This window comes from Ailuropoda melanoleuca, chromosome 6, assembly GCF_002007445.2.
Source record: "Ailuropoda melanoleuca isolate Jingjing chromosome 6, ASM200744v2, whole genome shotgun sequence".
NCBI lineage: Eukaryota > Metazoa > Chordata > Mammalia > Carnivora > Ursidae > Ailuropoda > Ailuropoda melanoleuca.
This window is the reverse complement of record NC_048223.1, coordinates 82,421,886-82,434,244: the sequence shown is the minus strand read 5'-3', so window position 1 is coordinate 82,434,244 and position 12,359 is coordinate 82,421,886. Positions and strand designations below refer to the sequence as shown.

General features: G+C 53.1%; 1 protein-coding gene across 1 annotated transcript; it reads left to right on the top strand.

Moving 5' to 3' along the window:
- Positions 1-200: 200 nt before the first annotated feature.
- MBL2 (mannose binding lectin 2) lies at positions 201-6,181 on the top strand. The gene is made up of 5 exons (XM_002922414.4): positions 201-655; positions 2,064-2,239; positions 2,664-2,780; positions 3,613-3,687; positions 4,322-6,181. The coding sequence occupies exons 2-5, from the start codon at positions 2,074-2,076 to the stop codon at positions 4,693-4,695; spliced, it is 732 nt and encodes a 243-aa protein (XP_002922460.1). The 5' UTR covers positions 201-655; positions 2,064-2,073; the 3' UTR covers positions 4,696-6,181.
- Positions 6,182-12,359: the final 6,178 nt, after the last annotated feature.

The following is a 12,359-nucleotide window of genomic DNA, read 5'->3' as shown; positions in this document are numbered from 1 at the left end:
TCAGTGCAAGTGCCCACACCCAGCTTTGAACGTGATTTATCTACAAATCCTGCCCCCCCACCGTGCTTCGCCCTGGGACATCTGCACCTCATCCAAAGAGGACCTTTGATAAATGTTGTGAATGAGAAGGGAGGAAGGAGGCGACTCAGGGCTTAATCCTTCCCTCCCCCCACCCCACCGTAAACCAAACACAAGTGTGTGTAGGGGGTGGGGGGGTAAGCTAGTCAGAGCAACTGACACAGGGGCGTGAGCCTGGACGTGTAGGCGTGTGTGGACGTGTGTGTGCTCACGCAATGAGTGTGTATTCAGTAGAAGGTCTAATCGTGTCTCTTCTAGAAAGAAATATCTGGAGGGCACTATGGTCTAGACTGTGACTGGAGAGTCAGAGGGAAGGAGCTGGATGCAGGGGAGGGAACCGCAGAAGCAGGACTGCAGGCTATTCAAGCAGTGAGCCGCCCAGGGCTGGGCCCGAGACCCCGGCAGTGGCGCTGGAGGGCCGCCCCAGTAGGCGCCAGCTCCGATGACAGTTGTTTACTAATCTGGGGTTGAAGGCCAGTCCAGCACTGTCCCTGGTCACCAAGTTCATTGGGCCTGATGTCCCTGGGCTAGAGGACCTGCTTCCCGGCCATAGCCTCCGTGCTTTCAGGAGGCCCTAGTAAGTCATTTCTGGAGGACAGAGGGAAAGGCCTGGGCCGGGGGTCAGGCAGGGGCTTGGGTGGGGTGGTCAGGCCCACTCAGGGCTTCTGTCTCCATCTGACCTGGGGCATTTATATCCTTGCAGGGTCCACTTGACCTTTCTGCAAACGAAAGGGTGGTCTTTTCAGCCAAAGGGAAAAATGGAAGTGGGCTGTGTCTGCCAGCAACATTTTTAAGCCCCGATCTTGGCCTCCAGGGGGGTCAGGGGAAGTGAAAATTAAAAAAAGGAAAAAAAGAAAGAAGAAAGGTAGAGAGCAATGTGATCAATAAAGTTCTCTTCCAACTCATTACCTCTCACTGCGTCCTGGAAGAAGGGAAGGGTTAAGGCAGCAGACAGGCAGGGAAGGCAAGGGCAGAGAAAGCAGTGAGAGAGCAAGGGCCAGGGACGCCGGGATGAGAGGCCAGAGAGGCCCACGGGGGCTGGGCTGCCAAGCTGGCTGGCTGACGGCTGGCTTGGGGGACAGAGCTGGGGAGGCCTCTGGGCAGCACGCAGAGGATCCTGCCAGGAGAAGGAACGAGAGCTGACAGCCTGCCAGGTCCAGCGTGAACTGAAATTTCAAGCAAAAATGACCTCTCAGTGGAAAATCTCAAGCTAAGGGAAGGAGAAATCTGTCTCATCTGACCAGGATCAAGGACTAAAGGAGGTTCTATTTTGAGAGTCAGAACCCTGCCTCAGGGCAGCCTGGGTCCTGAGCCCCCCGAGCAAGTGCCTGTCACGAAGTAGAGACTTGCAACCAGACGACTGACAGACTGCCAGGGAAACAGCTGATTGGTCCTGAGGGCAGACGCGGCCCCGAGTGAAGGAAGGGCTTTTTTTCGTGAAACGAGAGAATGGATGTTGTACACCAGGCCCTACCAAGAAATGGGTCTTTTGGGACCTCAGTTTACCTGCATGAGTTCGAGTCTAACTTTAGGGTCAAAGGAAGGGGAAGAAGAGGGAAACTGAGGCTCCCTGGGACCTCAAGAAGGGAGTCAAGAAAGAGGAGCCAACGCTCCCACAGGCGATGAGCTCCCGTCTCTGTGCCAGGCCAGAGGAGTACAGGGCTGGTTTGCGATTGCCAGACGGTGCGGGCTCTCATGCACGGGGGCGGCCTGACTTCCCGGGGCTCGAACCCCCAGGGCCCCCGTTGTATCACTCTCGCGTGGACGACTGCAGTATTACCTTTGTCTTAGCACTGAACTAGCTCCACTGCTTTTCGCTTGTGTGACTCCCCAGTAGCTTGGGCGTATCGCAGAGCCGAGAGCCGTGACGGTCCCCTCTGGGTCTGCGGCCCCAAGCACAAGGTCCGGCACCGCAGAGGGGGTGGCGAAGGGCTGACGACGCCAGAGGAGCCGGAATTACTTCCCCTGACTTTCTCCACCCTCAGGTTCAGGACCATGCTCCCGTTTTCGTCACTTCCTGTCCTCCTTGTGTGTGTGCTGACAGCAGCCGGCTCAGAAGCAGAAGCCTCGGTCGACGCCCAGAAGACGTGCCCGGCGATTACCTGCGCCGTCCCCGGCAGAGATGGGCGAGACGGACCCAAGGGAGAAAAGGGCGAACCAGGTACAGGGCCGGCTGCTCTGACTTCCTCAATCTTCACCCCCCACAGGAGACCATTCCCTAGAAGGGGTCTGGTAGAGACAGGACAGCGCTCACCTCTCATTACGGTGGGGGACGATTCACTCAGAATCATTGCCTCGAAAGGTCATTCTCTCCAAACCAAAGGCGCTTCTCTGGTTCTCTGGGAGCCCACATTTCCACACGGGAATCCGCGATGTGCGGTTGCATGGAGAGAGCAGACGTCCTGCCCGTTCGGGGAGCTGGCCCTTAGCACAGGCTGTCCCCTGGAACGCAGGGGGCATCTTTTTCCTTTGGGTCACCACCGGCTCCCTGGAAGTTTTCTGGGGTCGACGTAAATCAAATGGAACTTCTGGCAAAAGAGAAGGAGCCACAGCCCCTGGATCACTTTTCCTTCCTCTTATAACAGGGCAAGGGCTACGAGGCTTGCAGGGCCCTCCAGGGAAAATGGGGCCTCCGGGACATACAGGGCCTGCTGGGGCTCCAGGACCAAAGGGCTCCAAAGGAGACCGTGGAGATAGTTCGGGTAAGGAGCTCACCCCAGTGCAGTGTGGGCCTAGGGGCCCTGGGGCCTTGAGGGCCCAGTGGGAGGCGCCCCTTTCCCTGCAGCCCATTGGAAGATGCCCGAAGATGCCTGACTGCTTCCAACCCAGCACACTCGTGTCCCCAAGCGTGCCGCCCGAGTGCAGACTTCCAAACCCTGACGTCCCCTCCCCAGGCCTCTGTGGGAGACGGGCCCCAGCTCTGCCTCAGTGGACACAGTCTGCGTGTGTCTCCAGGCCAGGAGGGAACGGGCGGTGTCCTCTCCGCCCTGGCTTTGTGTCTATTGTCAAAAAAGTGGCATGAAAACCGTCGGTTTCCTAGGACCCCTGAATTGTGGGGAACGTCGTGGCAACTTAGTTCAGGGTCAAAGGATGTAAATTTAGTCACAACAAAAGTAAAATGATGACCTCTTGTTAATATCTGCCAGCTGGCGCATCAACATTATAAGAGTGTTCAAAAGTTTGCCTTGAATAAGAAATGAAAGAGAATGGTTAAGGAAAATTTTCAAAAGGGAGAACAATGAGTTGGGCTTTACTTATAAATAGTTATAATATTGGAACTTTTAAGCAATATGTGAATAAAAAGATTCAGAGCCATGATTGATAAGTTATTATTATTATTAGTTCAGAGTTAATACCTTACAAGACCTACTAAGTGTATCTCAGTAGGCAGGAATCCGGAGGTTTTTCTTCCTTTTGCTTCATTTTGGTTTGTTTTTCTAGAATAAGCTCTCCCCTCCCCCTTTGGCAAAATATTCTCCTCTCCAACTAAGGGTCTTCTTCTCATTAAATGCCCTTCTCCCCATTGCTTCACAGTTGCTGAGACGAAGTTGGCTAACCTAGAGAGGGAGATAAGGAGCCTGAAATCAGAATTGGACCACCTCAAAAAGTGTAAGCTTGTTTTCTGCCCCTGGGTTGTTCTTGGCTCTCACCTTTTTCTTGCGTGCGCTAGGTTTTGGGGAGGGTGGACAAGAGCTAATGTTTATGAACACGTATCATAGCATCATGTCCCGCGGCCTGTGCGAGGTCGGCATCCTCTCACAGTATGGTTTCATTCAGTCCTCTCATGGGCTCTATTTATGGGGATTAGACCCATTTCATTTACAGGGGAGGAAAAATCGGTCCGGGAAGTGTAGGTAATTCACACGCTGTCCCACAGCTAGCAAGGATTGTCTGCCGCCTCCAGAATCTTGGCTCTTTCTTCGTCAACCCCTGGTCTCAGATGGCTCTCCATCCCCGCCCGGTGCCCAAGCCTGGCAGGGCGGCCCGAGCATGTTTCCCTCCGTCTCCCTGTACTGGGCCAGTCAGATACTTGTCTCCATCGTGGGATCTCCCAGGAGGGTGTGAGCTTTCTGCCAGGGACTCGCTCGACTACTGAGGAGGTCTTTCTTATTAGGATCTGACCTGGTGGTCGAGCACGGGGCTATTTCTCAGGGTCCTGAGTTCCCAGAGCAGGGCTTTTCCACCGAGTGTCCTGGGCTGAGCTCCTAGCCCAGTCAACCTCTCCCATCCATTGTGATTTCAGTGCAAAGCTTCTCCTTGGGCAAAAAGACCGGGAAGAAGTTCTATGTGACCAACGGTGAAAAGATGCCTTTTTCCAAAGTGAAGGCTCTGTGCATCGAGCTCCAGGGCACTGTGGCCACCCCTAAAAACGCCGAGGAGAACAAAGCCATCCAGGATGTGGCCAAGGACATAGCCTTCCTGGGTATCACGGATGAGGTGACTGAAGGCCGGTTTGTGTATGTGACAGGACAGGGGCTGACCTACAGCAACTGGAAGAAGAATGAGCCTAACGACCATGGCTCTGGGGAGGACTGCGTGATCCTCCTCCAGGACGGGGTCTGGAATGACATCTCCTGCCAGGCCTCCTTCCTGGCCGTCTGCGAATTCCCAGCCTGAGGAGGCAGCTTCCTCAGCCCCCTCCTGGCCTTCCTGCTGTGCTCCTTGCTGCTCTGAAAGAGAATTCATGGCCTGTTCTCCCAGGCCCTCCTGATGTTGACTCATTCCTTTAGGGGGATGGGAGGGAAATAAAGGGCATGTGTTTGTGGGATGAGGAAACGAGAAGAGGTCGACAGCAGGGCTTAAGGGTTTCTGGTCCAGTCGGTAGCAAAGGACACCCTCAGTCCTGCCTAAGAGCCCGGCAGCGGGTCAGAGTCAGCCATGGAAAGGGCCAAGTCAAACCCCTCGTGAGGGCCCCGCGGCTAACCAGAGGGAGCAGTGGAGGGCCAGTCTGTGTCAGAGCAGGAGACCTCAGCCTCCGGGAGATGCAGTTCCTTCTCCCCCACGTGTTGCCACTACTGGATGCCAATGTCTCTTGCCCTCTGTGCCAGCCCATGGCTAGCCCAGCCCCATCTATGCCGCGGGTGCTGTTTACAGCTGTCCACGAGCTGCACCCGGAAACCTTGCACCACCAGACCGGAACACCCGGCAGCATCCCCCGTGGGTAACGAAGGTTAGTCCCAGGAGACCCCTCACCCTGCCCAGGGGCTGTGGCCTCCTTAGCATCACTAGGGTGACCTTGAGGACAAAGCCTTTCCCTCCTGCATGCTTTGAGGACACCGATTTGATAGTGTGACGTATGCCAGCATCGCGGGGGAGGCCAGGGTCACCCCTCTCTACAGGGCAGGTCTCAATCCCTCCATGTTCAGCATCCCCTTCCTTCCATGACATCCTCGTCCCAGCCTAAGTGCACAGATCCATTATAGAGACAAGAGGAAACACTCCCCAGAAGTGAGCTCCACACCCTGTCAGAGTATGCCGCACCATCCGGTCAGCCGATAAAATTTCCCTCTGCGCAGGGTTGTGGTGCCGTCTTGGCCGGTAACCCTGCCCATGACCAGGGATGGTTTCCAGGACCCTCAGAGGAAGTGCAGCTGAGCTTACATAGAGCCCATGCCGCAAACCGGGGGAGGAAAGGGAACCCCAGCTTCAACTGTATACCATTCACAAAATGAGATTAGAAAATAGTTCATGAATGGACCAAGGGCTTAATGAACTCTTTTTGTAGAAATTAGTTTTCCTTGCATCTAAATTATCAGAGAGAACATCTCAGATTTAGTAAACCTTTGATGAGTATTTGTGGAATGGGTACGGCAAGGGCCGTTCTTTTTAGAAGGAAAGAAGATATGCATGCATCAGCCCAGAACAGGAGAATTGCCATCAACAAGCACAAAAGTTACACCTGAATTTTCTCGTAGCCAAGACAAAAATGAGATGGGGCGTCTGGGTGGCTCAGTCAGTTAAGTGTGTGCCTTCAGCTCAGGTCACGATCCCAGAGTCCTGGGATTCAGTCTGTATCGTGCTCCCTACTCAGCCTCTGCCTGCCACTTCCCCTGCTTGTGCTCTCTCTCTGTGTCAAATAGATAAATAAAAATCTTAAACAAAACAAAACAGACAGATAACCACTATGTAATTCCTTCTGATTTATGTGATGGGGTGGGGTCTGTCTGCCTTTTGTTTATACTGTGCATAAGGGACAGTATCTTTAGCTGTAGAGAGGTAGAAAGTACAATCATGTACTTCCCGTGGATGGTTTCCCAGGATGTACGGATCACCTCCTAAATCAGGGAAAGGCAGGAAAAATCTAGAGGACAAGCTCAGATTCTCCTATTCCCCCTTCAGAAGGGGGATTCTTCGCGTGTTCTTCCCTGATCTAGAAACTGCTCTTCTCAGAGCTCCTCTCTCTACATGAAGCTCCTGGCTGCCGTTCTTCACTGCATCTGGAACAGAGACCCCCCTCCCTGTTCCACATCAGCCAGCAGTGCAGTGCGTGCAAGTGAGCTCCGGAGGAGGGGAGCTGACCTACGGATACAGGACTCTCACGAGGGTCCAAAGACAGAAACTGCAGTTCCTCCAGGCTTCCCAGGACCTGGAACAAGGGGGAAATTATGGATTCATGGCCTCTTTCCCTCTCTCAAGGGCTGAGGGCAGGCAGTTTCCTTTCCTAAGGGGCATGCAATGATTGATATCTCTTGCGCGGGGGATGTCATGAAGCAAGCCGCCCCCAAGACAGATCTCAGGGGCTCCAAGGGGCACATTCCTCTTGAGCCCTGTTGTTTGTTCTGATGTGATAGGAATGTCTACCACCCCATTCCCCAGGTTGGTTTTTTTGGACCAGGGAACTGGGAGACACAGCCAAGCTGTGGTCTTCTTTGGCCGCCTCTCGCCAAGAGTAAGCACCTGAAGGTCCTGCCTCAGAGCGTTCCTGAAAAGGAAGCTGGCGTTCAGACCTCTGTGGGGCCGGGGCCCTGACTCTAGGGTCATGCCCAGGAGAAGAACAAGGCCTGGGTCTCTGTATGCGCTGTTAGCGCTGAAAGAGAGGCGGCTTGGTGGGTGGGAAGTTCAGGATTTGGAAGAGGGAGACTGTGGTTTGAGGTTAGCTCCCTGACCTATGCACTGGGTGGCATGTTGGCTCTCTGGGCCTTAGTCTCCCTATCTGTAAATTGGTCTGTAATGGTTTCTTCCTCTGAAAGTTGTATGAATCAAAGCTTACATAGAGATTCAGCTCTGCAGGACCTATTTCATGAGCAAAGCAGCAAGATCTGAGAACTGTTTTCAGTGTTTGTTACCTGTCAGTCAATTTTGTCCAAACAAATTGGGGCCTAAACACTTACCACCTATTTCTCGAGTCCAGAGAAAGCTAATATGAGTAAGTTAGAATGGCTACTATCCCCTGTTCTCAAAATGGGAACTTTGAATTTAAATTATGTCTGTAAGTCAACGGTCTTCTATGGAAGTATGGACACAGCCAGTGTAATTGTCATTGGCTTCCTGGGCTGGAATGAAAACAACTACTAAAGCTTACAACATCCAAGGCCCAGGCTTCAGCCTGAGTTCCGAGCCTGAAACTTCAGGGCTTTTTTCCCGCAGGGCAATCTTTCTTTGCAGTCCTATAGTTCTACTGTTCTCACTTTTAGCCATGCCCCAAGCCAGCGGAGGGGGACTGGGGTACCAGCCAAAGGCCCAGCTTTCACATTCTTCAAATCCCCTTCCTACCAGGGACCATCCCGCCTCTCTACTCTGTGGCTGTCGGACATCGACCAGCACCAGGGCTCAGTCAGACCATGTATCGTGGAGAGAGCCTCTGATCTGGAATGTTGTTTGCTCATGACTGTTAACCGCTCTGTGGTTTGGAACCTGCCAGGAATCAGGGACTTTCTTCTCATTAACCAGGAAGGATTGAATGTCACTGTGGGGCTTGGCCTTGGAGATGTTGGGAAGTGGATTTTGCAAAGCGATGTTGCCCTGTGACCCTGAGTGGTTGATGGAGTGCTGGGAAGATGGGTGGAGCTCCTGGCTTGGATTCTGGGAAGGAGGGCTCCCCACCCTGGTAGCAACCTGTGTGGGGAGGAGACAGTGTCTCCAACTGTGGACCAATGAATGGCTTGTCCAGGCAAACACACGTGTTGTGCTCTAAAGAAGTGGGATGTAAGGAGCCGTTTACTGGCTAAACCAACGCCTTGGTCTAGGCTGGGCCCCTGCTAACCCAAGGTCTGGCGTGCTCTGTCCTGGACAGCAGAGAGTCTGTGCCCCCTCACACAGCTCTTCAGAGTAAGGACCAGAACTGCCTGGAATGCTTGAAAAATCATAGGCTCTCTGCCCCACTCTAGATCCAGTGAATCAAAACTTCAGAAATCTGTCATTTTCTCGCAATCCCTAGGCAATCCACACGAAACCAGTGGCCCGAGAAATACAGTCGCTATGGCTTTCTGCCTGCCTATCACCTTTGCAGGGAGGCCTAGAGCCAGGAAGCCAGGGCTTCTCCATTCCTTGTAGGCCCTTCATGGGGTGAAGTGGATCCTGCTTAGCTCCGTATTGTCAGAGACCAAATAATCCCCCTCAGTGATCAATGTGCCACTAGTGAAAAGCAATTGCTGGCCAGAATCCTGTCCTATGCACTTCCAGGGTCCTACCTTCCAGGGTATAACTTCAGGGAGTGGGTCTGGGCCTGGAACAGCTCTGGGGATCCTCAGAGAAGGTGAGGCACTGGGCAGGTGAGACTCTGGGTCCATGGAATTGAGTGTACGTGGATTTGGGGGTATTTATATGTATTTTTGTGCATGTGTGAGTGTGTGAGTGTCTGTATGGAAACCAACAGGCCTAGTGCTTGAAAGTCCCAGCATCCTGCTATGAAGGAGCTCAGCCTTGGCCATCCCCCACCCCCCCTGCCCAGCCCACTTCCAGGCCTCTCTCTGCACACCCCTCACTGAGGAGCCATAGCTCGGGAGGTTCCAAGGGCTCTGGGTGAGGTATATGGGTGCTCGGTCATGGACAAAAGGGTCCACGAGGGGCCCTGAGCTGTGCCCCAGCAAGCCTGTCCAGGGGCTCATGTACTTCTCCTCCAGGGCCTCAACCCCGGTCACCATTACCTGAAATCATCTCGACCATTTACTTGTTCAAGTTATATCTGTGAAGCCAAGCCATTAAGAAGACTCTGGAGCCACACGGTCTGGATTCAAACCATGGCACTACCACCTTGCCTGTGGCCCTGGGCACGTCACACACATTCTGTGCTTGAGATCCCTTCTCCGTAAAGCTGGGATAATAATCGTGGCCACCTCACGGGGTTGTTCATTCTCGCTGCTGAGGTGACCGTCACAATACCGGGTCACTCACCCCTGCTGTCCCAGGGCCCCAGGAAAGGGCTGGAAACCACATCCACAGTCAGTGGTGTTTGAATGAACAAATGAATGACTGAATCTCAGTCCTTCCCCAAAATATGGGACCCGGATGCCTGCTCTGGAGCTTGACTCAGCTTCAAGCCAGACTCAAGAGAGAAGCAGCCAAATTTACTTCGAAATAATGGCGATGGGCATGGCCTGTGGCCTTGTGCGCCCAGGCCATGGCCTCCTGCTGCCCTCTGCTGGCTGTCTCTGGACCAGGCCAGCAAACTCCAAGAGCTCCAGAGCTCGCAGGGGGAGTAAAGGGAGCAGCAGGGGTCTCAGGAGCTCTTTCAACTTCCCAGCATTCTTCCCCTCCCCTCTAGCCCTGGCACTACACCCACTCGGAATGCCTTTCCAAAATGCCTCTACCCTTTAAGGCCAGATCCAGATGCACTCCTTCTGGGTGACCCCAAGTGTTCAGCAAGCCCTCGGTACTGGTGGGATTCTCTGCTCCTTGTCTGTGTGTCTGTCTCATTTCCAGACCTAACTGTGAGTTCTTCAGGGCAGGACCCGCATGCCACCCCCACCCTCCTCCTTGTCGGCCCACCTCAGATCTCTGCGTCCAGGGCAATTTCAGAATCCCCCCAAGGACAGGAGCACAAGGCTCACCCTTTCGAGGCTGGGTTTGTGGGCTTCTTACGGGACTCCCCGTGGACTTTCTGGACATCTCTCTCAAGTCCAATGAGAATCAGGCCCTGGGCTTTTTATTCCCCATTCCCTGCCCCCAACACCAGCAAGGAGGCTTACCTGTGATTTTGGTAGTGACCCCTCATCCTCTCGAAAGTACTGAGGCGTGCAGGCTGGGGACCTGTAAGTAAGGAGACTTGGGAGAGTGCCCAGGGACCCCTTGTGCAGCGGCAGACGGCCCAGCACACGGAGGGATGGGGGATCTCCTGCGGGTCTCGGATGCAGCAGACCGTGCTGTCCTGCCTCCAGGCCATCTATGGGGTAATGCTGTCCTCCTAAAGCTGGAGGCCCAGCTGATGGAAGCACAGGGAGTCTTTTAGAGGTCCCCGAAGGGGCTTGGCTCACTGATGTAACTCAGGTCCTGCGGAACAGCACCCTCCTAAAACAGGAACAGCAAACCTCAGTGCACAGGGTGCCCCTCTCCTCCCCTATGTCTGCAGCAGACAAAACTTATCAAGCATCTCCTACTCAGTCTGGATGAAACCCTGAAAGCCATTTAACCCTGCCATTATCACCGAGGGATCTGGAAGGGGTGCGGAAAGTGACTTCTTGTCCGCTCCGGCCTGGTGCTCCTGACAAGTCCAGCTTCCTGTTCACCTAAGAACCTCTGGCCTCGGTAATCACGAAAAGGACTCTCCGGTGCCTTGGGCAGGGTCGCACATGTGACCCTCACCCCCAATGAGAAAGGCCTTTGGAGAGCTGACCTCGCCTAGCTGTACGGAGCCCTGGAGCCCTTCCCCAGCTCTGTCTGGAAGCTGATCCTGGGCCATTATCCCCCCCCCTTCCACTGTCCACTGATGAGGTCTGGCCCCCAAGCACTGCAGGGGCAGGCATCAGGCAAGGTGGTGTGCATTTTGGCTTCATTGTGTAAAGGAGGTTTGGGGAGTCCGGAGGTGGAGGCACCTCCTGGGTCTGAGGCGGAGGATGGCTGGATGCGTCAGACGTGGCTTAACGGCACCCTCACTGCTACCGGTCATTCTCAACTCGTGCACCAAGGTGATGCGCTAAGTTCCGGGTCAGAGAAAAAGCAGTCCCACCTCCCTCCCCCCTCACCAGGGCACTCTAATCGCTGCAGCCTCAGGCCCACAGCTGTGGATTCGGACCCCAGGCCACAGAGTCCAAGTGAGGGAGGGCTGTGGAGGGAAGCCCAGGTTCCTTTGTCCTAGCTGCCTTGAAGCCTGACCAACGCCGAAAAAGAGGCGAATAGATTGCCTTTAAAGTTCTTTTAGTCTTTTTCATATCTGAGATTATAGTGCATTTCTTACTGCTACACAGTTGATCCTTGAATAGCAGATGTTAGGAACCCTGACCTCCCATGAAGCTGAAACTCCACGTTTAACTTTTGTCTCCCCAAACTTTACTACTAGCCTACTGTTGACTGGAGGCCCTCCTCATAACATGAATGGTCGATACACGTTTTGTATCGTCGCACATACTGTACGCTGTATTCTTGTAAGAAAGTAAGCTACAGAAAAGAAAATGTTATTAAGCCATCAAGACGAGAAAGAACATTTACAGTACTATCCTGTACTTATTTCAAAAAAAATCCACATGTGGGGCGCCTGGGTGGCGTAGTCATTAAGCGTCTGCCTTCGGCTCAGGGCGTGATCCCAGCGTTCTGGGATCGAGCCCCACATCAGGCTTCTCCGCTATGGAGCCTGCTTCTTCTTCTCCCACTCCCCCTGCTTGTGTTCCCTCTCTCGCTGGCTGTCTCTGTCAAATAAATAAATAAAATCTTTTAAAAAAAAATCCACATGTAAGTGGACCCACACAGTCGAAACCTGTGTGGCTCAAAGGTCAACTGTGTGGTGCATATTGGTGTTTTGTCTTTTTTTTTTCTTATATAGATTTATCAAGATATATTTTTCTTATTTGGCTTTTAAAAAATCTGGTTTCTGAGTTAATTTTATGATTTCTATCATTTTTAGTTTATATTTCATTAATTTCACCTTGTATCTATTTGCTTTGTCCTCCCTTTACTTTTTATTGTTTGAAAAATTTGTTTTAAAAAGATGAATGCTGGGGCACCTGGGTGGCTCAGTCAGTTAAGCATCTGCCTTCTGCTCAGGCCGTGATCCCAAGGATCCTGGGATCAAGTCCAGAATCGGGCTTTCTGCTCAGTGGGGAGTCTGCTTCTCCCTCTGCCTGCTGCTCCTCCCGCTTGTGCTAGCTGTCTCTCTCTCTCTCTGACAAATAAATAAATAAAATCTTAAA

Excerpts from the sequence above, each read along its gene's own strand:
- MBL2 (XM_002922414.4), top strand. The coding sequence starts at position 2,074 with ATGCTCCCGTTTTCGTCACTTCCTGTCCTCCTTGTGTGTGTGCTGACA. Across the intron at positions 2,240-2,663 it reads GGGAGAAAAGGGCGAACCAG|GGCAAGGGCTACGAGGCTTG; the intron begins GTACAGGGCCGG and ends CTCTTATAACAG. Across the intron at positions 3,688-4,321 it reads ATTGGACCACCTCAAAAAGT|TGCAAAGCTTCTCCTTGGGC; the intron begins GTAAGCTTGTTT and ends TTGTGATTTCAG.